This window comes from Plecotus auritus (assembly GCF_963455305.1).
Source record: "Plecotus auritus genome assembly, chromosome: 2".
Classification (NCBI taxonomy): Eukaryota; Metazoa; Chordata; class Mammalia; order Chiroptera; family Vespertilionidae; genus Plecotus; species Plecotus auritus.
Window position 1 is genome coordinate 14,242,765 of NC_137771.1, and position 24,428 is coordinate 14,267,192.

A 24,428-nucleotide genomic window follows, 5' to 3' on the forward strand; every position below is an offset into this window, starting at 1 on the left:
GGCCAGCAGGGGAGGGCAGTTGGGGGTGATTGGGCCGGCAGGAAGGTGAGCGGTTATGAGCCAGCGGTCCCGGATAGCGAGAGGGTTCAGGCTGGGCTGAGGTCCCCCATGCATGAATTTTGTGCACTGGGCCTCTAGTTAATTATAAAACTACAGTGCTTTGTTCTAGGCATAGTGCTGGACTCTGAGGGTTCAAAGCTGAACCCTGGGTCTTCCTGCAAAGAATTCACAGTCTAGTTTAGGTTTACAGTGAGTTAACTATAGTGAAGAAACAATACAATAAAAGTGTTTTCAAAGTATGGTGAGAATTCAGGAGTTTTTAAATGTTTTTCCCAAGATTGGATTTTGGAAGTTTTACATTAAACATGAAGAGATGAAGTTGGGCTTTTATGAGGCAGTTTGAGATCCTTTTAACTGATTTTGACTGATGAGAACCATTGAATCAGATACTGCCAGTTTCTGTTTGGTCTTAGAGACTGAGCTGCTTTTTCTAATGATTTATTTGTTTTATATTTTATTAAGGTAAAATAGCATTTTGTTGATCTGAGAAACTTTGTTTTTATAAATTCCTTGAATTCATCTTGCTACTATTCTTTATTTGGTCTGATCATAGTATAATAAAGGAACAGGATACTTTTTCTATGAGGATTTTCTCACCTGCAAAATGAGGACCAAATGAGAAAATATGAACTCCACCTTTGTGTACAAACATCTTTGTAAACACAGAGTTGAACCAGGAATAGGGTGGATTGATGTTTTATTTAGGTAATATGTTTTAGTTCAATATTTTAAATGACAGTGTAACCCTAGTCTCTCTGATTGTTATGCCTTATTCATTTTCACTGTCACATTTTTACTCTAGTGGATTTTACTTCACATCTAAATAATCTCCTTTATTTATTTAGGTTATCTTTTCCCTCTAATTCATCTGGTACAAAGTGACCAGATTAGCTTAACTAAAATATCTTGTTTTGCTGCTTTCCTGATCAAGATCATATAGTTCTGCCCCTTTACTATTTAAGACTAAATTTAGTTTTGGGCACTAAAGGTGGCTTATTTTACCCATCCTGCTTGATCTCCCACTGCTCTTTGAGACCATCTCCTTCATTAATGGGGAACTGGTTCTCTGCACCATGTCTTGTGCTTTTCTCCTTGATTTTGTAAAAGTTGTGGACCATGCTGGTGATTTCACTGCCTCTCCATCTATCCAGATCTCTTTGGATTTCTTCAGAAAAGTTTCCCTGGTTCTCCAAGTCTGAGTTAGCTTCTTATTTCCTTTAAAAAAAAAAAAGTTTCCTTCTAGATATTTTTCATCTTTCCCCAATTAGAGTAAATTCTTTTAAAATCGGGATTCAACCTGTTATACTTTTGTACTTGTGCTTGGCAGTTTTGGGATGGATATTCAGTAAATACTGAATTAGATTATTAAATAGGAAACCAACTGATTATTAATATAGTGGAAACTTTATTTTCTAAGTTTCTGTCCAGTTTGTCAGGTTTGATTGAAATCAGTAGTTTGGCAGTCACTTTTATTCTGTAAATTTTGTAAAATTTTGATAATAAATTTATTTTCTGTTTAAAAATTGTTTCCTAGATCTAGAAGTTTTTCAAGTGTTTACAAAAGTTATCAATTTGGATGTGATTCTAAGAAACTAGTCAAAATGTGAATCTGTTGATCAGCATGTCCCTGAGAACAGCAAACTAATGATTCTTAATCCATGCTTGCTTGATAAAAGTATTTCAAAGTCATTATAGACTTTCTTTTAAGATATTGAAAGAGTGGTCTCTTGAGTATTTGACTCAAGATGAGAAAAGATCCAGTAGTGTCTATAACAAATACTTAACTGCTTAAGAATGAATTAACAGATCTGCAGAAGGTTTATTAGAGGGCAATTGAAAGGCTGCTGTGTAAGATAGAACAAAAAGATTTATTTTCAGTTTGGAGAAGATAGGCATAAATAACCTGTATTAAGGATCTCTACTCCAAACTTGAGGTCTGTGTGTGTGGTGAAGGGGTGAAAACAAAAGGAAGTCTGTGAAGTGGTGTCAAAATCAAAGTGATATTAAAAAGTTGCTTTGGTATATTTTTATTTTCTATTTTGAATTTGAATTCATGGAAGATAACTGTACTTGCCTGCTGTTCCATATCATTGTGCCGCTGTCAGAAGGAGAGCCCTAGGCTGGAAAGACCCAAAGAGCAAATGAGTATTGCATTTTTATATGTTTTAATCGGAGACACTATGTGGATGGAGAGTTAGCTTCAAACTGTTGTATGTGTGCTGTTTTTAAGAAAATGATGAAGAATTGGTCTAGAATACCAGTGATAAAGATGATGATGTTTTCAGATGTCTTTGGAGAAATAGGACCCTCAAATACTCATGAGTATATTATGATTAGAGAAAAAAAGCAACCTCATCTTTACTTCTTCCAAGTCAAGAGATAAAATCTCTTTGACCTGTTGCTTAATTTTAAGCACTTTTTGTTTTGTTTTCCATCATTTCTTACATGTCTATATCAACTTCTGCTTGGCTTTCTCCTATTTCTCTGCATAAGTCATATTTTGGATTTTTATACTCCTCCCACATCCTTTGTCAAAAACAGTATCTTTTTTTTTTAAAGACTGCCCTACCTAGTTTGTAAAAGAGCAACCTGTTAACCTTTAAAGCACATAAGTCAGGAGTAAGAAATCCATATTTCTATTCAAAGTACCATTGACCGGGGGTGGTGGGGGGAGATCAGTCAAGAGCTACCTGTAGGTTAAAATAAGCTAATTAGCAGATAACATGGTATATAGTGGGAAAAGGGGAAAATGATAGTAGGAAGGACAAAATAATTCAGGTTTAATGGCTGGCTTGAAAGAGGTTTTTGTTTTTACTTTTTTTTCTTTTTTTTTCAGAAGTGGTTACGTGCCTTCATGACATTGATGTTATTCTTTGCCAAGCTAGGAAATATACTTTGAGAGAGGAACTGTATTATTCCTGATGCCTAAATGTTATTCTTGGAAACCATATTTATTTTCTTGTTCTGAGCCCTTCTCTTCCCTTTTTTTAAATACAGTTCAATCTTCTGATCTAGCTTGGTTCTATTTGGAACTAAAAAAAATAATGACAATTTTTTTTTAACTTTGGAATTTTTTTTTTTAATGAACAAATCCAGAAGTTAAGTAAAAATGAACATTTTTTATTTAAGCTTTAAAAGTTAAATTTTAAATGTAGGGCCTACATTTCCAAGATACGTTTGCAGATTAGATTATGTAATTGGAGTCATCCCTTCTTAATTATTATGCCTTGTGCCTTGTCTGAGAAGCATAACCTTCTAGAACCTAAAGGGCTGTTCAGATAATAGCATAGTTAGATACTGTGGTTTTAGAATGATATTTTATTCTACCTTCAAAGCAGAGCACATACCTTCTAGCAGTACATTTTAATATTGTAAAAAAAATTATTTCTATCTAAACACGTTCATATACTTGAAGATGTAATTTTAAGGCTCACAGGCCTTTAAGCATTCTTACAGCAAGGGTGCTATGTTAGTTTTACTTTGCTACCTATTACTTTTAACTCAAGTGGTAGAATAATTAATCTGCTTTCTAGTTGAGATTCTTTTAAAATAAACTGATTAAATAAAGCGTGTCCAGTTTTTAGGTAATTGGGGGGTGGTCTTTACATGTCTTCCAAAGATCACAGTATTTTCCCCTAGTGTACCAGGTGGCTCAGAGTTCAAGAGGATCATAGCATCCGTTTTGGTGATAGATTTTGGAAGAGTCTGAAAGATAATCTATTCTGACTTTCTCAGATTGAACTTTCAAGCTGTGATACTTTTCTTGAAGTTATTTCTACACATTAATCAACCAGGAAAAATTTTCTTAGCAGGCTTATTGCATTTGGCATATGAGAGTAGGCCATCTTATTATGCTGTGTTTTAAAGAAAGCACTGGCATATTCAGGTCTAGGATTGAATTCTGATACAACTTTTGTAATTGAGTTTTTTTGTTACATACTCTGCTTTGAAGTCAAGGGGAGAATTTTTCATGAAAATAAGTCTTTTACTTATCATACATATATATATGTATTCTTTTTAGATAGAAAAGTAAAGATAAAGAGATATTGAGCGGATGCTGAATTGCTGCAACTTCAGATCCTAGAGCCCATGTCACACCCATTCTCAGTCTTCCAATAATTAGTAAAAGACATTGGAAATTTTCCCCCCCTATCCAACCTTGACTATTAAATAAGACTGACAGTAAGGATTTAGCAATTAGAAATACTATGTACTTTGTTTTGCTACCTTTCAATAAGAACCAGTGTGTAAAGTTGAAATTTCCTAACCAGAAATTTGAAGACTATGATGTGATTCCCTGGGCCTTGATTCCAAAGGAGCTCTCTGAATATGGGTTTACTAGTTGGTGGTGAATTGATAGTCACCAACTATTAGGCCTTTATGTCCAGATATTATCTCAATTTATGGAGTAAGGTCCCTGAGTTCTCCTCTTTCCTTCCACAGGGCAAGCAGGAGGACTTCAAGACGACAGTTCTGGAGGGTATGGAGACGGCCAAGCATCAGGTGAGGGTGGCTTAGATGCTTGCCACATAGTAGCAAGAGCCGCCAAGTCAGGGATTGATGCTTGCAAGTGTTTTTGGCTGTAGTATCCACATTTTAGCCAGAAGCGCAGGGGAAATTTAACCCACAGGACAGGGTAGTATTAGGAGAGAGTGTAGCTAGAATAAGGCAAGCAAAACCTTTTGAAGTCCTCAGGCCGATCTCAGCCCTCCGCTCTTTGTGTTTTTAAGGAGATGGCGGATACTTTTCTCCCCAGCAGCTTATATAGTATCAGTAAACATGACATAAAACACAAGACTTAGGAATCATGGGACCTTTAAAAAGAAATACAGCTGTATACATAGAGAAGACAATCTATAGGCTGAAAGTCTTTTTAAAAAAAGGACAGAAAGGCATTCTAGGACTAGTCAGAAATTATGCAGGCAAGTGACTCATTTTAGAAACGGTTGTTGCATAGTGTTGGGTAAATTTTTTTCACTAACATTGCACAGTTAATTATTTTGCAGTTTAAACCTTTTGTTTCTCACATGAAAATTATTATTTTTTTAAAGTCTGCTCGAGATGCTCTTTTATTTTCAGACCAAACTATGGTATTTTTACTTCTAGGGGAAAATAAAGGTTAAATGATTTTTAGGGCCCATTTGGAACAGTTAAAGTTTGGTCCAGGAATCCAAAGTACTATGTCTGCATTTTATCCTTTGCCACTTAAAGAATGTTTTTGTGTTCTGGTGTCAAGGCTGCTTTTACATATTGATACAACTGGAATAGGTATTACTCTATTTTTGTAGTATGTCATTTTTCAATTGTTACTTCTACTTTAAAATTATTTGTCTATTATAGTTTGTGTACAGCAGGTCCAGGGAGTATTTGTATTTTACTCTTGGAGCAAAGATAATTCAGCATTAATACAGAAATTAATATTTAGGGGATTCAGACTGTTACAGATTTCTTTAAATGCTAGCCCAAGGATTGGCAGATGATAACCAGTATATGGTTATTTTAGAGGAGTTAAAAATCTTTATTCAGCCAAACCTTCAAGAATTTTTCATCGAAGGATGCACAATTGGATCTTCCGTGGAATTGTTGAGGGTCAGGGATAGCCTTTAGAGCTTTAATCTTGAAGAACTATATTGGCTTTTCTTGTTTTTTGTTTTGTTTTTATGTGAATAAATTTTTGCTCTTGCTAAAGTAAACAAAACATTGTATTGCTGAAAGTAAAAGCAAACTTTCATATAAAGCTGTGGCGCTACAGACTTAACATTAGTAGAACATGAGTTTTAAGTATTTCCAGGAATTGTGGTGACTATTCTGAATCCTTCAAGATCTCCCTTCAGGCCTTTGTCATGTTCAGAAGTATACATTTGTGCGATGATCAATCAGCATTAGAAATGTGCTTATAAGTGATCAACAATCTTCTCTAAATAAAGCCAATGACCCTCATGAGTGTCTTGGGACAGGGATCATATCTTGACTTTTTAAAAATCCAAATCAAGTTGGGATATACATCCTAAATCTTAAAAATTAGAAGGGAACTTGAGGTCATCTTGTCTAGCTTCCTAGACAAATAGATAGTATTGTATCACCCCTATTTTATGGATTAGGACCGGAAACAAAGTTAAATGACTTGACCAGGGATACACCAGCAGTTGGGGGAATGAGAACCCAGAGGTCTTATCTCTTAAGCATAGGCTACTCATTACACACTTCCTCCTAGAATCATTTAAAATGTGCATTTACCCATAAAAAGAAAACATCTAAAGCATAAGAAATCATATGATTCTCCTCTTATTCTTTTCTCTCCTTCATTCTTTATTCTTTTTATTTGTAAACTATTATAAGACTGAATATGGTACATCTATAGTTGACTGACTTTAGTTTTTGATGTGTAGATCCTATCAGGCTTTTGTTTTTACTCTTTAGCTAGAAACCTAGTTATAGTTAATTTATCTACTTTATGGTGGTGGGGGGGGGAAGCAAGTAACTCACATGGAAAAAAAGCTCTCTTCTCTATTAATTTTTGTATTTCTGTTTCCTTAAGATGCTGCTGTTATATCAGAATCAGGATGGGGGAATGAGTTCATGGAATAAGAGGCCTACATCTTTACCTGTCCCCCTCCCCTTTTCTGCCTCTAGAATTGACCTATCTATCCAGAGAGATCTAAATTAGTACCTTAAGTAATTTAACTACTTTGACTATGTTTTCAGAGAAGGTTGTTGAGCCATTAGAAAAAGTAGTTGTGCTTTTATAGCATGACTGCATTTTTAAAGGTGCGCTAGAATTTCCTTTGTAAAGTGGTGAGAAAGAGTAACTGAATAAAGGGCAAGATTGGTATGTAGGCAACATTGGGGCTTTTTAAAAATTAAATAGCATCTTTGAAACATTCTCAATTTCTAGAATACCAGATTCTGATAAGTGCACACAAACACCAAAGTATAAAAGTGTATTCTAGAGCCAAGTGTAAATTATTTCTGAATTATATATACTACTAATAACTTCCTTTTAATAAGGATATTAACAACTGTACTCTTTAAGGTTTTCCCTCTAAAGGAGACACTTAAGAGTTAGATTATCCAGAGTGGTCTGTTAGTTCATTTTGGAAATAGCCTATAAAAAGGATGTTTTAATTTAGCTTCTGAAAAGTTTAAGTTCCAAATTAATTTTTGTTTCTTGTGAAAAATGGTTAGATTTTTTTCTTGCAGGCTTTTAGCCTTGATTTTAATAGTGGCTTTCCTTCCTTGAAAATAATAGTCTTTATCCCTAAAAACCAAAAGGAAGGACATAATTACCAAGATTTTTTTTAAGAGACCATTTTTCATTTTTAAAAATTGATGAAGTATTTAAGAATAGCTAGCTTTTTTAGATGTTATGTAGAAGATCAAGATGGAGAAGACTATTATTCCACAGATAATGGCTTCTTTAAATGGCTTTTTTAAATTCCTTTTGTTAAGCTTTTGATATTTGATTTAAAGATACTTTAAAACTGCCACACGAGTTATATAAATAAAATCTCTTGTTACATATTCTCAAGATTCCCAAAGTTAGCCAGCTGCATAGAATGCTTTTTTAAAAATATTTTTAAAATTGATTTTAGAGAGAGGAAGGGAGCGGGGTAGACAGATAGAAACATTGATATGCTGCTTCCTGCACGCCCTGAGATCCAGCCTACAACCCAGGCATGTTGCCCTTCCTGGGAATCAATCTGGTGACCTCTTGTTCCATGGGTGGATGCTCAACCATTGAACCGTACCTGCTGAGTTATTAGAGTGATTTTTTTTATGGTAACACTTGGGATGAGGAGCCAGGTGTAATATAAAGTTAAGTGTTTTTTTCTACATGGTTTTCCTGTCATTGACAATAGTATTTTGCAATAGGATTGATGTTCAGTGACCATCAATTAAACATAGAGAAGATAATAGCTAAGAAAGAAAACTACCCCTGTTTTGGGGAGGGAGAAAAGTAGAGTTTATAGAATTTATTAATTTTCATGTTAATAGTAGACACTCATGAAATAAACCAAGAAGTAAACTATTAAGAGATATTTGGTTCAAATACTCAGGATTATTGTTATTATGTAGGTAATCTTACCTAATAAAAGAGAAACATGCAAATTAACCATCACTCCGCTATGCCCACAGCCAATCAGAGTGAGTATGCAGATTAACCCAACAAAGATGGAAGTTAATTTGCATATGCAGGCACAGTGCGGTGTGAAGCCTGCTATGAGGGGAAGGGGGGTGGCGGAGGGAGCTACTGGAGTGCTGCTCCAGACAGAAGCAAGGACTTGCCGGCTCCGGGTGGCCTGGGAGCGGGGTCTTGCTGGCTCCCAGCGGCCCGGAAGCGGGGACTTGCTGGCTCCCGGGGGCCTGGGAGTGAAGCCAGGGGCCTATTCTTGCACGAATATCGTGCATTGGGCCTCTAGTGCTCCTTATAATATGACATGTTTTTTATCTTGGTTTTGTTTTTTGTTTATTTATTTTGATTTGGTGATAGGGGACTAGAGACATCAAAGCTGTAGTTTTAGAAAATTTCACATTACTGAAATAACCTATATCCCCTGATAGTCAGCATTTCTTCTTTTCTTGCCTTAACTTCATGCTGTATCCTCAGCAATATGGCTCTTACTGATTATTTTTCTCTTTAGGAATAATTAATTATCCTGATAGTCTTTAATTTTAGGTTGGGATTAATTAAATGTGAGGATTGTTGATTTGATTTAGTAACTTGAATAGTATGGTTGTGGATAGATAGGTTTTTCTCTTTGTCTCCAAGAACAGTGTTTCTTAATGTGCAGCCCATATTAGCATTAGGCATTTTTGTTTGACCTCTTGTTAACCATTTTGTTTTTCTAGGCAATGTTTGAATGTGTTTGTGGCAACACCTAAATAGCTTAGCTATAATTTCCCAAGTTGCAACTTTACCTGCCTTGTTCATTTTATTCTTCTAATCTTGCTAATACCTTTTCCTTTAATTTTGCTTCCATTATCAGTGCTTCCAACTTCTTGTCTTAAGTGCTTTTAAGTAATTAAATATGGATACCTGGTACCTATTTAGCTACTTATATGTAATTATTTCAATGGTATTGAATTTTAACACTCTTTAAATTATGTCTTGATAATTCTTAAGCTGATGGTTAAGTATATTTTATAGAGTGATCTTAGAAATATAAAGTAAAATGTATATAAATGTATGTCTAAGGACATCTTATAAAGATGTACTTAACTTTCAGCACATAAAACACCAATTTAATACCCAATTTAAAGAGTTTCAAAATGACATTTTACTTATAGAATATGAGATATACTACATGTATATGTATTATATACATGTATATATACATGTATATGTACTATATACTATATACAGTAACATATTTTACTTGGAATAAGTAATACACCATTTCTAATGTTTCTGCTAGAAAAGGTAAATTCCTTGCCTTCTTCTAGCTCATCATTGTAGTCTACTTAACTTCTCTCACTGCTTGCCAACATTGAATTATGGGAACTAAGGGGATGCCATTGATGAGATTGCGTATTTCATACTATTTGTTATTAAACCTTAAAGGCCTCTTCATGTTCCTTGCTCTAATCCTCAAAGAGGGCAGGTGATTGTGTTTTTCACTCCATAGCTTCTTTTGCTTTCTGTTTATGTATTTTCCTTAAAATTTATTGTACACTGTTAGTGATACTAATTGTAATTAGCATATTCTCCAACATTATCAACGAAAAAATAGTTCAATGCCTTGTTATGTTTTATAAGGTGTATTGTTTCACTCAGTAAACTGTAATTTTGGAGTGACTAAATTTTAAGGATGTTTTAGCTTTTGAGCAAATTTTTTTTTTTAAAGGAGGTGAGATCAGGCTGTGAATGAGGCAAAGCTTTACAGAGGTTCTCAGGTCCAAAAGGAGTTTGAGGCATAATCATTATCCCTAATCCTGAATTCACTTGCCATTTTCCCAGAAGTCCTTTGCTTGCTTTGCTAGGTGTGGAGGGTGCAGCGTTCCAGAGTAGACTTCCTCATGACCGGATGACTTCTCAAGAAGCAGCTTGTTTTCCAGATATCATCAGTGGACCACAGCAGACCCAGAAGGTCTTTCTATTTATTAGAAACCGCACAGTAAGTTCTTTTTTCCATCTCTTTATAAAAAGTGCATATTACTTTTAGAGAGAATATGGGGGAAAGAGAGTACCATTGTTGAAAATTAGTGTGGTTTTTTTTCCCCTTCAGATATTTTAAAATTTTTATATGTGATTCTTGTTTTTGTAAAATTGAGATCCTACTTGCTCTCATTCTTTGGCTCTTTTTCATTCCTCATAGCCTCATATACTATACACAATAAGAATCTTTACATGTTTTAAAAATATATACTTTTAAAATAATCACTTTTTCTTTCTCAGGATAAGAGAAACCATTATTCTGTTTTATTTATCTGGTCCAACATCCTCCTCTGGCTAAATATAATTGATTTTTAATATTTGCATATAATATTTTGTCTGACAGTCAAGTCGCAGTTTAATTGTTGGACATTTCAGTGTCCATTTTTTCATGTTAAAGCAGCTTTTATACATTCTTGACTCTATCTCTGTTTATTATTTCATTATGATTGAGTTCTAAAAGAAAAGCTACTTTGTTAAAATGTATGAACGGCCGCTTAAGGTCTTATTTTGTTTAGTTTTGTTTTTTAAATGTATTTTTATTGATTGTACGAGGAGAGAGAGAGAGAAAGGGGGAGAGAGAGAGAGAAAAAAAAACACATCTGTGATGAGAGAGAATCATCGATTAGCTGCTTCCTGCACACCCCCTACTGGGGGTGGAGCCCATAACCCGGGCATGTGCCCTTGACCGGAATTGAACCTGGAACCCTTTAGTTTGCAGGCCGATGCTCTACCCACTGAGCCAAAACAGTCAGGGCAAGGTTTTTTGTTTGTTTGTTTGTTTTAATATTTTTTATTTTTATTTCAGAGAGGAAGGGAGAGGGAGAAAGAGAATCATTGATCAGTGGCCTCCCACATGCCCTACACTGGGGATCTAGCCCGCAAGCTGGGCACGTGCCCTGACCAGGAATCCAACCCGGACTCTTCAGTCCGCAGGCCAACACTCTATCCACTGAGCCAAACTGGCTAGGGCACCCCTTAAGTTTTTGTGGTTTTTTTTGTTGTTTTTTTTAAATATATATATTTTATTGATTTTTTACAGAGAGGAAGGGAGAGGGATAGAGAGTTAGAAACATTGATGAGAGAGAAACATCGATCAGCTGCCTCCTGCACACCCCCTACTGGGGATGTGCCCGCAACCAAGGTACATGCCCTTGACCGGAATCAAACCTGGGACCCTTCAGTCCGCAGGCCAATGCTCTATCCACTGAGCCAAACTAGTTAGGGCACCCCTTAAGTTTTGATACAGGTTCCCAGATTGCTTCCCAAAAGGGCTGAACCAGGTGACACATTCATTGCCTTGTCCCTATTTTGTTATTAAAATGATGATAAACTGTGCTGCTGTAGTAGACCAAAACTATTTCATTTATTTTACATTTCTTGGACTATTTAAACTCACTGCTTTTTTACATTTATTAGTTTTTGTATTTCTTCTACGAATTTTTCTTTAATATCCTTTATTCATCAGAATTTCTTAACCATAGAGTAGAGGAGGGCAAGGTACTATTCAGAAAATATTCATTGTATTCTAGGGTGATAAAAAGCAAATTTACCTTGTAATTTCAGTTATTTTGAATTTAGCTCAGGATGTCATTTTAGCATGTCTGCTTTTTAGCCATCACTGACTTCTTTATTGTGAGTGGTAGGTTGCAAAACTACAGCTAAATTTGGATTGTTTAGGTAGTGGGATTGGTAGGTTATACTGCGTTTTTGTAGTACAGAATAAAGGTTCTCTTTTGTGGAGAAAAAGCAGATTAATTTTTTAAAATGTGAGTGAAGCTGCACCAGCGTGGCTCAGTAGTTGAGCATTTATCTATGAACCAGAAGCTCACAGGGCACATGCCCAGGTTGCGGGCTCAATCCCCAGTGTGGGGCTCATGTGCAGGAAGCAGCCAATCAATGATTCTCTCTAGTCATTGATGTTTCTCTCTCTCACTCTCCCTTTCTCTTTGAAATAAATAAAAAATACATATATATTTTTTAAATGTGAGTGGAAAAATTTTAATGTGTATTTCTGAGGTTAATTTGTCTTATAATTGAATCCATGTCTATGTGTAGCATAACATTTTATCTAAATGGATCTTTTTAGACAAAATTGTCTTTATATATATACTAGAAGCCCCATGCACGAAGATTTGTGCTAGAATGGGCTTTCCTTTCCCTGGCTGCCGGCACCACCTTTCCACTCCGGCCCAGCCCCTTTCCGCTCAGGCCCCAGGAGCTGCCTCTTTCCGCTCCGGCCCCGCCTTCACATGCTGCCCAGAGGCCCTGAGAGACCAGGGGTGGGGCAGAACACCTGTCGCAAGCGTCCTGCCCCCGTCACTCGGCGCCTGTGTATGCAAATTAACTTCCATCTTTGTTGGGTTAATTTGCATATCACTCCTGATTGGCTGGTGGTGTAGCAGAGGTACGGTCAGTTTACATGTTTGTCTATTATTAGGTAAGATATATATATTTTTTAATTGATTTCAGTGAGGAAGGGAGAGAGAGAAATATTAATGATTAGAGGCCCAGTGCACGAATTCGTGCACCATTGGGGTCTCTCGGTCTGGCCTGCGGAACCAGCCGAAACCAGCTCTCCGACATCCTCCAAGGGGTCCCAGATTGCTAGAGGGTGCAGGCCAGGCTGAGGGACCCCACCAGGGCTGGGGAGGGATCACGGGAGGTCTCCATGGTGTGTCCAGCCCATCTCGCTCACTCCCAATCAGCCAGACCCCAGTAGCAAGCTAACCTACTGGTTGGAGCGTCTGCCCCTAGTGGTTAGTGCACATCATAGTGACTGGTCAACCAGTCAACTGTCTGCCCCCTGGTGGTCAGTGCACATCATAGCAACTGGTTGACGGGTAGACTGCCTGCCCCCTGGTGGTCATTGCACACATAGCAAGTGGTTGAGCGGCCTTAGTGTATCATTAGCATATTACGCTTTGATTGGTTGAACGGACGACCGGACACTTAGCATATTAGGCTTTATTATATAGGATGAGAGAGAATCATCAATGGGCTGCCTCCTGCACACACACCCCTGGGGATTGAGCAACCTGGCTATGTGCCCTGACGGGGAATCGAATCATGACTTCCTGGTTCATAGTTGACACTCAGCCACTGAGCCACACTGGCTGGGCAACCTAAGCTTTATTTTATAGGGTGGAAGGAGAAAGAGGCTTATTTTGGGGGGTAAGGAGCTTGGGCCCAGATTGTACTTGAGGAATTCCATTTTCCCGTGACAGGCCAGAGGAAAGTGGAGATGCCATGATTTTGGTTATATTTCTTAATTGGATTTATTTACAAATGACCAAATTTCTTGTTCATTGAAACTTGTCTTTGGAGCAGTCTTTATTAAGTTTTAGCTAAGACTTAAAATATAGTGTTAGGCAGTTGGTCTTACATTTTGAAGATGTATATTCAATTTGAAGAGAATTCATGTTAGAGCCCTTTGATTGTACCACAGTATTTTTCATTTCTCATCTTACTGCTTTTTTTTTTTTAAATGTATTTTATTGATTTTTTACAGAGAGGAAGGGAGAGGGACAGAGAGTTAGAAACATCAATGAGAGAGAAACACCCATCAGCTGCCTCCTGCACACCTCCTACTGGGGATGTGCCCACAACCAAGGTACGTGCCCTTGACCGGAATCGAACCTGGGACCTTTCAGTCCGCAGGCTGACGCTTTATCCACTGAGCCAAACCGGTTTCAGCACATCTTACTGCTTTTTCAGCAGCATTTGAAATAATAATTGACCGTTCCTTTTTTCTTAAACACATTACTCCCTTAGCTTAACATAGTGTTACTAGAGGCCCGATGCACGAAATTCATGCAAGAGTAGGTCTTCCTTCCCTTGGCTGCCAGCACCAGCTTCCTTCTGGCACCTGGGACCCAGGCAGCCCTGGCTTTGTCCAGAAGAATGTCCAGTCTAATTAGCATATTATGCTTTTACTAGTATTATTATAGACTAGAGGCCTGGTGCATGAAATTTGTGCATGGGGGGGGTGTCTCCCTCTGCCCGGCCTGCACCCTCTACAATCCAGGGCTGCTGGCTCCTAACCACTCTCCTGCCTGCCTGCCTGATTGCCCCTAACCACTTCTGCCTGCCAGCTTGATCGCACCGTAACCTCTCCCCTGCCAGTTTGATTGACACCTAACTGCTCCCCTCCTGGCCAGATTGCCTCCAACTCCCCTCTCCTGCCAGCCTGATCGCCCCCAACTGCCCTCCCCTGCCGGCCTGGTCAGCCCCAACTGCCCTTCCCTGCCGGCCTGGTCACCCCCAACTACCCTCCTCCACTGGCCTGGTCACACTCAACTGCCTCCCCCGCAGGCCTGGTCAGCCCTAACTGCCCTCCCCTGCCAGCCTGGTTGCACCCAACTGCCCTACCTTGCAGGCCTGGTTGCCCCTAACTGCCCTCCCCTGCAGGCCTGGTCACCCCTAACTGCCCACCCCTGCAGGCCTGGTCGCCCCCAACTGCCCTCCCCTGCTGGCCTGGTCACCCCCAACTGTCCTCCCCTGCAGGCCTGGTCACCCCCTCCAACTCCCCTCCCCTGCAGGCCTGGTCACCCCCAGCTGCCCTCCTCTGCCAGCCTGGTCACACCCAACTACCTTCCCCTGCAGGCCTGGTCACACCATCAGCCATTTGTGGTGACCATCTTGTGACAACGTGAGGGTGGCCATCTTATGAGAATGTCATAGCGGCCATCTTGTGACGACATCACATGAAGGCATTGCGCAACACCACCTAGGCTTTTATTACATAGGATGGTTTTCTCCTGCTTCCCTGGCTGCTGTCTTCTCTGACTGCTTTGTAGGCTTATCCTTGAACAACAGGCCATTATGTGAACTGCTTGGAGTTCCTTAAGGCTCCTTAACGTCCTCTCCTGTCAGGACCCCTCTTCTACACTTTTGGCTTTAGTTATCACCCATATGCAAATTGCTCTAGATCTTAACTCTCCTGTAAGCCCCAGCTGTATATGGAGATACCAGTCTTATATCTACTCTTGATTGTCTTGAAACTAAATTCATTACTCATCTTTCAGTGATCCTTATTCAGTGAATGGCATACTTACTGATTTAGTTGTACAAGCCACAAACGGAGGAGTTTTCCTTGGCATCTCTTTTCCCCTACCTCTGCATATCTAATTGATCATTTGATTTTGTTGGTTTTACCTACTCAGTATCTCTGGTGTCATGTAATACAGGTTTAAATCCTAGTTGCTTTCTACCAGTTGTATGATCTTGGCAAGTTGCTAGGTATTTTTTTTCTTTTTTAGGTTAAATATCTCTCAGCTTCTTCAATAATTTGCTCATTTGTCATGTTTTTGTGTTTCATTAGTTTCTTTGTCAGAAATATAGCCCCCATTGTTTCAGTGAAAGGAAAGCCCTTATTTGGGGCCTTAAAGTTAAAAGGATATTTTAAAGTGGAAATATGGTATACATCAAATTGTGTGTAATACAGTTTCTATCATTTAAATACAGTTGCAGTTGTGGTTGGATAATCCAAAGATTCAGCTGACTTTTGAGGCTACTCTCCAACAATTAGAAGCACCTTACAACAGTAAGTAATGTGTTCAGTAGAACTGGTTTTGGACTGGATTATGAAAATTGACATTTCCTTTCAGGAGCCTCGTGGCTCCTTAATTTTTTTAATTTGTATTTTTATGTTATTTCACCTTGTGCAAAAATGAGCCTTGTAGAAAAGCTGTTTTGTATGTTTGTAAGTGTTTTCTGGTTTTTAAATTGTAGTAACAGATGAGTGAATTTAAGAGATTGCTAATGATTTTCCCAGACCTATGTTCCAGCTTTACACCATGGAGTACTTTGGTGGTGTTCAGTTGACTGGCTACCTAGCTTTCTCATTTCCCACTTGGCACTAACAAAATCTTACAAAGTTTTGCCAAAGTAAATGAGCATAATATTACATTAAGAAGGGTTGGTTTTGCCCAAACCAGTTTGGCTCAGTAGATAGAGCGTCGGCCTGTGGACTGAAGGGTCCCAGGTTCGATTCTGGTCAAGGGCATGTACCTTGGTTGCGTGCACATCCCAGTAGGAGGTGTACAGGAGGCAGCTGATCGATGTTTCTCTCTCATCGATGTTTCTAACTGTCTATCCTTCTCCCTTCCTCTCTGTGAAAAATCAATAAAATATATTTTAAAAAAAAAAAAAGGGTTGGTTTTGACTTTTATTTCATTATGATAGAATGTCATTCTTAAAAATTCCTAATTATGTGTTACGCATTTTGTACTACCTCATAACTTAGTTCTAAGAATCACTTTTCTAAAGGAGTCACATGACCTGAAGGTTGTGGAAAAGATGTATAGAATGATTTCATGATGGAGAAATAGAGTTAAAAAGTATTTTGTTTAAACTGCTAAAAATATAAACATGTTTTTAACTTCATTTATTCTATAGGTGATACTGTGCTTGTCCACCGAGTTCACAGTTATTTAGAGCGTCACGGTCTTATCAACTTCGGCATCTATAAGAGGATAAAACCCCTCCCAAGTAAGGACCTGGCCAATGCATTCCTGATTTTGTTATAGTTCTAGGATTTGGTTTTATTTCCAGGAGGCTTTTAGCATTTTATTTTGATTTCTAAATCTATATTTGGAGTTAGAATATTCCAGAGTTCATCTTAAAGGTCAAAATTAAAATATCTTCATAAATGCATCCTATATAATAAAGAGGTAATATGCAAATTAACCCCCACACCCTCACAAGATGGCTGCCTACGACCAGGCCGGCAGGGGGGTTAGTGAGGGACAACCAAACAACTGAACAGTAGGCTGTGTGGGGTGACCAGGCCTGCGGGGGGAGGGGCTGAGGGGTGACCAGGGGCAGTTGGGGCAACCTGGCCAGCGGCGATGGGCGGAGGGGGGTGCGGTTAGGGGCAACCAAGCAGGCAGGCAGGTGAGTGATTAGGAGCCAGCGGTCCAGGATTATGAGAGGGATGCAATTAGGGGCAACCAGGCTGGCACGCAGAGGCAGTGAGGGGCTGTCAGGCCAGCGGCGGGTGTGGGGGGGGTTAGGGGCAACCAAGCAGGCAGGCAGGTGAGCGATTAGGAGCCAGGGGTCCAGGATTGTGAGAGGGATGTCCAACTGCCAGTTTAGTCGGACATCCCCCAAGGAGTCCTGGATTGGAGAAGGTGCAGGCTGGGCTGAGGGAACCACCCGGCCCCCTGTGCACAGATTTCGTGCATTGGGCCTCTAGTTTCCTATAATTTCTGGTTTGATAGGTTCTTAGTAAAGGTATTAGACTTCCAATTTAAGAAGAATCAATTAAAATATAAAATTTATTAAAAATGAGAGAAGTAAGTTATGAAAGCAGGAGGTTGGAGGTTTTCTCTCATTGACTAGTTTTTTTATACTGCTGAAGTTTGCATTTCTTCTTTTTACATACTATTTACCCCTTTCACAGTCTCTGGATAACATCTGCCAGGAATCCAGGAGATAGGGATATTTTGAGAATTAATTAACTAATTAATTATTTTAAAAATACATTTATTTTTGATGCTTTAATAATTCCAAAAGGGTTACTGAAGACTGTTGAAGTAAAGCTTAAAGAAAATAGCTTTAAGGATAAATAGGGTGGCTGATCAAATTGTCATGGTGTAATTGTGAGGTAATGAAGCAGGTTATTTACAGTAAATTAACCACGGGTCACAAGATACTGAAACACATGACTGAAAAAATGAGAAAGTAAATCCCAACATAAAGGATTTCATTTTAAAATTTTCAACATTGAATTAAAGTTTATGAGTTTTATATATTTGCTAATATAAATTAGCAAATATATAAAACTAGTGGCCTTGCCCTAACTGGTTTGGCTCAGTGGATAGAGTGTCGGCCTGCGGACTGAAAGGTCCCAGGTTCGATTCCGGTCAAGGGCATGTACCTTGGTTGCAGTCACATCCCCAGTAGGAGGTGTGCAGGAGGCAGCTGATCGATGTTTCTCTCTCATTGATGTTTCTAACTCTCTGTCCCTCTCCCTTCCTCTCTGTAAAAAATAAATGAAATGTATTTAATAAAAAAAATTTTTTTTAAAAAAAACTAGTGGCCTGGTGCATGGATTCGTGCACATTGAAAGGAAATTAGAAGAAATATTTTAATATCACTGTTCGCCCTTTCTCTATAATGGAAGTGTCAGAGATGAAAGAAAATCAGTAAAATGTATATGAAGATAATATATAAATTGATTATTAAGCAATCACAACATGATATAACAACAAAGACATGATATAAAAACAACAAAAACATGATATAAAAACAATGACTGATAAATTAATTAAACTTACTCTAATATCTCCCTATATACCACATTAGGAGTAAAAACACTTTCAGAGTGCTTGACTAATTTCCCGTGTGATAAAGTATTTACAACTTTAACTTTAATGACATACACTCTTCAAACTCAAGAGAAAGCAACATATAACTGACCATGTCCGAAAATGGGTTCAGGTAGGAATATTTCTACTCTGTCTAGATTGGTGCCAGCAAGAGCTTTATATGTCTTGCGCATACACGAGTTAACATTTATTTTTAAATTGCCAGTGCAAGTCATATGACCGATGTACAGTCGGTCACTTAGCCTTTTATATATAGAGATACTTTCCATATTTTGAAAATAGCTAAATTGTGTACTTTGTAAGACATTATGACATGTTAAGAGGTTTTCATGATAAAATACCATAATTACAAACTCAAACCTACAACAAAATATTCTAATTTTTGTTCATTTTTTGCTTTTAGCTAAAAAGACAGGAAAGGTAATTATTATAGGCTCTGGAGTCTCAGGCTTGGCAGCAGCTCGTCAGTTACAAAGTTTCGGAATGGATGTCACACTTCTGGAAGCTAGGGTAAGAATTTTATTTGGGGTTTAGAAGCCTGACCTAAAGGAAGTTATCTGTTGCAAATTAAGAAATCATAACTTCAACTAAACCAAATTGATTTGTATTAATGCTTATAAAAGTATCTTGGATAGTGTTATTTATATCGAAGCGCTTTTGACAGTAAAGCTTTGAAAAGTGCTTAGTGAGGATTCAGAGTTTGTAAATGATCTGCATATCCTTTTGATGGATATTTGCAGGTCATGGGGCTTTCACGGACGTATCCTTTGCAGAAGGCAGTGTTTTTAGTAGTGGAACACAATGAACTGTATTCTTGTTTGACAGTCAAGGAAAAGGAATTGGTTCTCATGTAGCTGCCATCTTTTAGGGCCTACTGAAGCCAAGATATTGGTTCCCTTCTCATTAGTCCTAGAGAGAGAAATGGAAACTACTAGTAAAGGAGGAAGGGATGATGGCACAGAGTGGGAAAAAGGATGTCATGTTAGAATACTACTATTTAAATTATCTTCATTAGTAAATTTTGAGGTTTAATTATCTTCCAGTGGCTTAAAGGCCTTCCTGGACTCCCACTATTTAAAAAAATACTACTCAGCCTGGCCCAGTGAGTCTTGGTTGGAGCATTGTCCTGTAACCAAAAGGTTCTGGGTTTCCATTCTCCATTAGGGCATATACCTGGTACCTGGGTTACAGGTTTGATCCCCTCTCAGGGCAAGTGTGGGAGGCACCCAATCGATGTTTCTCTCTTTCTCCCTCTCCCTTCCTTTCTCTAAAATTAATTAAAAATAAATTAATTAAAAAATAAATACTTCTCAGGGTAACTTAAACAACCTAAAATTTTATAAAATCTGTGTAGTACAATCTAAATTGCTAATTTATTTACTTATTTATTTTTTTGAATATGTTTTTATTTATTTCAGGGAACGAAAGAGAGAGAGAGAGGGAGAGATAGAAACATCAATGATGAGAGAGAATTGATTGGCTGCCTCCTGCACACCCTCTTCTGGGGATGGAGCCTGCAACCTGGCCATGTGCCCTGACTGGGAATCAAACAGTGATCTCCTGGTTCATGGGTCGATGCTCAACCACTGAACCACACTGGGTTGGGCTAAATTGATAATTTTTTTTAAATAGTCTTTTTAAATATGGGGAAATCAAAAGTAAATAATTTTCTGATATAGTCTTACTAAAAATATTTTATTCATTAACTAAGAAAATAGTTTTGTGTCCTCTGTGTCCTGTGCACTAAAAATACAGTAAGGAATTCTAGACTCATTGTGATTCCTACTCATGTGGAGTTTTAATCCAGTTTACAGGTGTTTGTTTTGCTTTGTTTGCTTGTTTGCTTGGAGTTTGCATGCCTGTATTTATTCATAATTGAAATATCCCTGCAGCTTTTCATACTTGAAAGGCCCTAGTCAGCAGAGGTAAGCGTGGGCCTATTTAGGAATGTGAGGTGTTATTAATAATAGTTCATGCTCATTAGACACTGCCCAGGGCATGGACCTGTTCTGGAGAACCATTTGTCAAAAAATCATCTATCAAATCATTCACAGCTGACTTTGGGCACTGAAAGGCAATAGTAGGAAATCAGTGGTAGAAAGATGGTGTTTAGTTGGAATTCCTTAATACATATTTTCTATGCGTGTGACCTTTGCTTAGCCTGTTCATTAGTGGTATTAGAGACAGCTGGATAGAGAGATAGCAGTACCTACTACTAAATATGTCTTCTGACTACCAAATTGTTTTTCCTGTTTCACATCGTAATCCCATGCCTTTCTGTATGTCATTCATTACCTACCTTTCCCATACTCCATTTGCTCTGTGCCCACTGTACTGTTTATTGCATTCCATGTAAACTCTAAACTACACCTTTCATTTTAAATGATAAGACGACAGAGGCCTGGGGCATACCATGCCAGGTTCTTATGGTTAAAATAGAATTGATGATTTTAGCCATTTAATTTCTGAAAAACAGGATCGTGTAGGTGGACGAGTTGCCACATTTCGAAAAGGAAACTATGTAGCTGATCTTGGAGCTATGGTAGTAACAGGTCTCGGTAAGTAGTTTTGTGCTGTAATACACTTCTGAGATCTGTAAGGTTGTTTAAGCTTATATTTTAAAGCTATAGATGCAATTTTAAAATATACTGACTTAGGATACTATTCTTAGTATTAGTGAGAGGTAAATTGACACATAGGCTTCCTGAAGAATAGATCAGTGTGTGCAAAATTTAAACTGTACAGACATTTGGACCTAGCAAATCCAGTTCTGGGAAATTATCCTAAGAGAATAAACAAGTGGACCATCTTATGTTTGGAGCATTTTTAATGTGGCACAGCAGAACAACTAGAAACCACAGATTAGAAGATGGAATTGTTACACATGACAACTACAGCCACTAAAAATTATGTAACTCCATATTAACATGAAAGGATGTCCACAATGTATTGCTAAGTTGAAAAAAGTTTACAAAACGATACATGTGTTATGTATGATCCTTTTGTGCGTGTATGTCTAATTTTATGCACATAAAATCTAGAAGATTCTAGTGTTAACTAACTGGGACTATAGGTAATTTTTTTGCTTTCTTCTTTATGCTTATCTTACACATTTGTTTTACTTTTGGAGATATATATATATATATATATACACACACACACACACACACACACGTAAATAAATACACAAGTTTAGGTATTTTAAATTTGACTAAAAATATGTTTGCTTTGAGTTTTTTGTTTTCTTTTTCATAGGTATGTTGAATTTAATCATTTGAGTTTTTCCTAGGAGGGAATCCCATGGCTGTGGTCAGCAAACAAGTAAATATGGAACTGGCCAAGATCAAGCAAAAATGCCCACTTTATGAAGCCAATGGACAAGCTGTAAGTGGAGGACAAACAGAACTTTTCAAAATTTCTTTGTTCACTTGAAAACATTTTTGGGGATAATGTATGGGTGAATATATACACATATACATATCAAAGGAGGGCAGAAATTGTATAACATTTTCTGATTGTTCCTTAATTCTAAGCTTTATTAGGAAGGAATTATTATTGCATATATGCAGTTTAAGCATTTATCTTCAGACATTCAATGAAGGCTAGCTAGTTAATCTTTTTATTTAGTTGAGGCCACCTACTCCAAGAGACCTATATAATTGACACCTGATTCTTCCTTTCTTTGTATTGTGCATCCCATCATGTGCTTTAGCTCCGTGTGCTCTTTATGACTTGAGTTTTGTGTTTGTAGACTTAAGTTTTTAATGGGCTAATAGCCAAATTGTGGTACTTAGCCAATGCTTATGTAGGTAATTGTTGACCCAGATGCATAGGAACTTCCTATACTTATTAGTATGGTAGTAGAATGGAAGTGATGTTCAGTATGGGAGCATGACAATAGTTTAACAACTATATGATAGGCTTAGACCAAGCATGTTAAACTTAAAGGCTAACACGGGCCAAATAAACAAGGCTTAAGTTTATGTGGGCCGCAAAAAAAAGAGTTTCAATTTTCATAGAAACGTAGGTTTATTTTGATAGAGATATGCTGAATACAAAGGGCTGAAATAAATGAGTAATCATTAACATAAAATAATAGAACATTTTAATAAAATTTTTTTTCTTGAACATTAACTTACCAGACACTGAATAACTGCACAAATTAATAAGCGTAGCACAAATAAACCTATTTTTCTTGTTCTTCGAAAGTGAAATATTTCCTGTTGTGCACACCAAGCAAATCAGTCCAAGACTAATGTCGTGGCAATCAATTGCTAAAATATTCGCTGCTAGTATTAGTGGAGAGAAATGGTGCACCTGCGCATAAGGTGCATAAGGGAAATGAATGCAACACCATTATAGTAATCAGTCATTAGTGAACGTTGTAGTTCGTTATTAATAATTATGTATAACAGAATATTGTAAAAATTAAGTTCCGAAATTTTTATTATAACATTTCTTACATACTGTTATATTGGCTGGGCTGTAAAAATATTCATTGTGGGCCGCGAGTTTGACATATTGGCTTAGACTATGTAAGTCAATCCTAAATTTTAGGAGTGAGTGAAATTCAAAAGTTTATATTCGGCAGGAGTTTACCAGTTCCCCTATCAAGAGCAAGGGTGTCTACAATTCTGAGGAAGGGAAGTTTTGCTATATATATGTGTATATATGTGTGTGTGTGTGTGTGTGTGTGTGTGTGTGTGTGTGTGTGTATATATATATATATAGCAGTTATTAAAAGTGGTAACATCCCAACTTTAGGTCCCATGGGACATTCTAATCCATTTCTATATACCTTTAAGCTTTATGGCATTCATATCAGAGAAAGACAGACTTTCAGGGAATGCCTTAGTTCCCATCTCCACCATTCTGGCAGAATTAGCAAAATAGAATTAGATAAAAAGGATGAAGGAGAGGTTAATGCAACAATTTAATAAACTTTTACTATTCTGCAAAGTTATATAAAGGATATAGAGTTGAATAAGACATTCCCTGCTATGTAAGATGCCACAGTAGAGTGGAACTTGAACACAAAAAATTATTTCCCAACTTTTTATTATGGAAATTTTCAAACATATACAAAAGTAGAAAGAGTGCAATAACGGACTTCCATTTTTCCACTCCAATCTTGTTTTATCTATCCAGCCCCCTCTCTTGTCTGGAGTAAGCATATCAGAGTTAGTCAAGTATTTCTTAAACATTTGCCAAAATCTAAGCCCTGTCTTAAGCACTTGAAGATGTTTTCTCTGCCTTCAAGGGGCCTAACTTCTAGTGACTCCAGATATCTTATATGAACTTGAGAGCATCAGCAATAATAGCTGTCATTAAAATCAAAGTGATTTCCCCCCTTAACCATATTACTCATGCCTATTCCAATAACACGAACAACAGGCAGATTTGCCAAGAGTTAGGTAGAAGGATAAATTGCTACTGAAGAGCCAAGGGGAGAGTCTGTTGAGGTGGGAGGGGCAAGGGCAGGGAGAGATTTAGAGGGAAGGAGGGCATTTGTGAAGGTGGCTTAGGACTTTAACATGGTTGAGGAGGGAAAGGCATTGAAGGCAGAAGTAAGTTTGTCTAAGAGAAGTCTCTGAAAGAGGATAGGATTATGCTGGTGAGGGACTGAGGTTATGTAAAGCGAAAATTTATAGGGAAGGCTGTGGCTTCCTAGGCTGATTTGTTGGTTGGGACTTCACAAGGTTTAGAGTAGGGGAAGTAACAGGAACAGAGCAGTGTTTGGGGCAGACAAGCAGTGGTTTAGAGAATTGAACTGAGGAAGCAAGGCCTCTAAAGTGGATTACATTAGGCCTCAAGAAGTAATGGGATCAAATCCAAAATGATCACTAATTACTTAGACTGCCTTTTTCTTTAGATATTCCTGA

At 37.7% G+C, this 24,428-nt stretch overlaps 1 protein-coding gene across 3 annotated transcripts in view; it reads left to right on the forward strand.

Moving 5' to 3' along the window:
• The window catches only part of KDM1A (lysine demethylase 1A), a 68,034-nt gene that overhangs the window by 20,297 nt on the left and 23,309 nt on the right, over positions 1-24,428 (forward strand). The window contains exons 3-9 of one of the 3 annotated variants that reach the window (XM_080655678.1): positions 4,504-4,563; positions 10,042-10,175; positions 15,680-15,758; positions 16,613-16,705; positions 18,950-19,056; positions 21,023-21,104; positions 21,836-21,930. In XM_080655678.1, the coding sequence (XP_080511804.1) occupies positions 4,504-4,563; positions 10,042-10,175; positions 15,680-15,758; positions 16,613-16,705; positions 18,950-19,056; positions 21,023-21,104; positions 21,836-21,930 (650 nt within the window). The remainder of the gene's footprint in view (positions 1-4,503; positions 4,564-10,041; positions 10,176-15,679; positions 15,759-16,612; positions 16,706-18,949; positions 19,057-21,022; positions 21,105-21,835; positions 21,931-24,428) is intronic. The other 2 variants (XM_080655679.1, XM_080655680.1) reach the window with 2 other exon arrangements.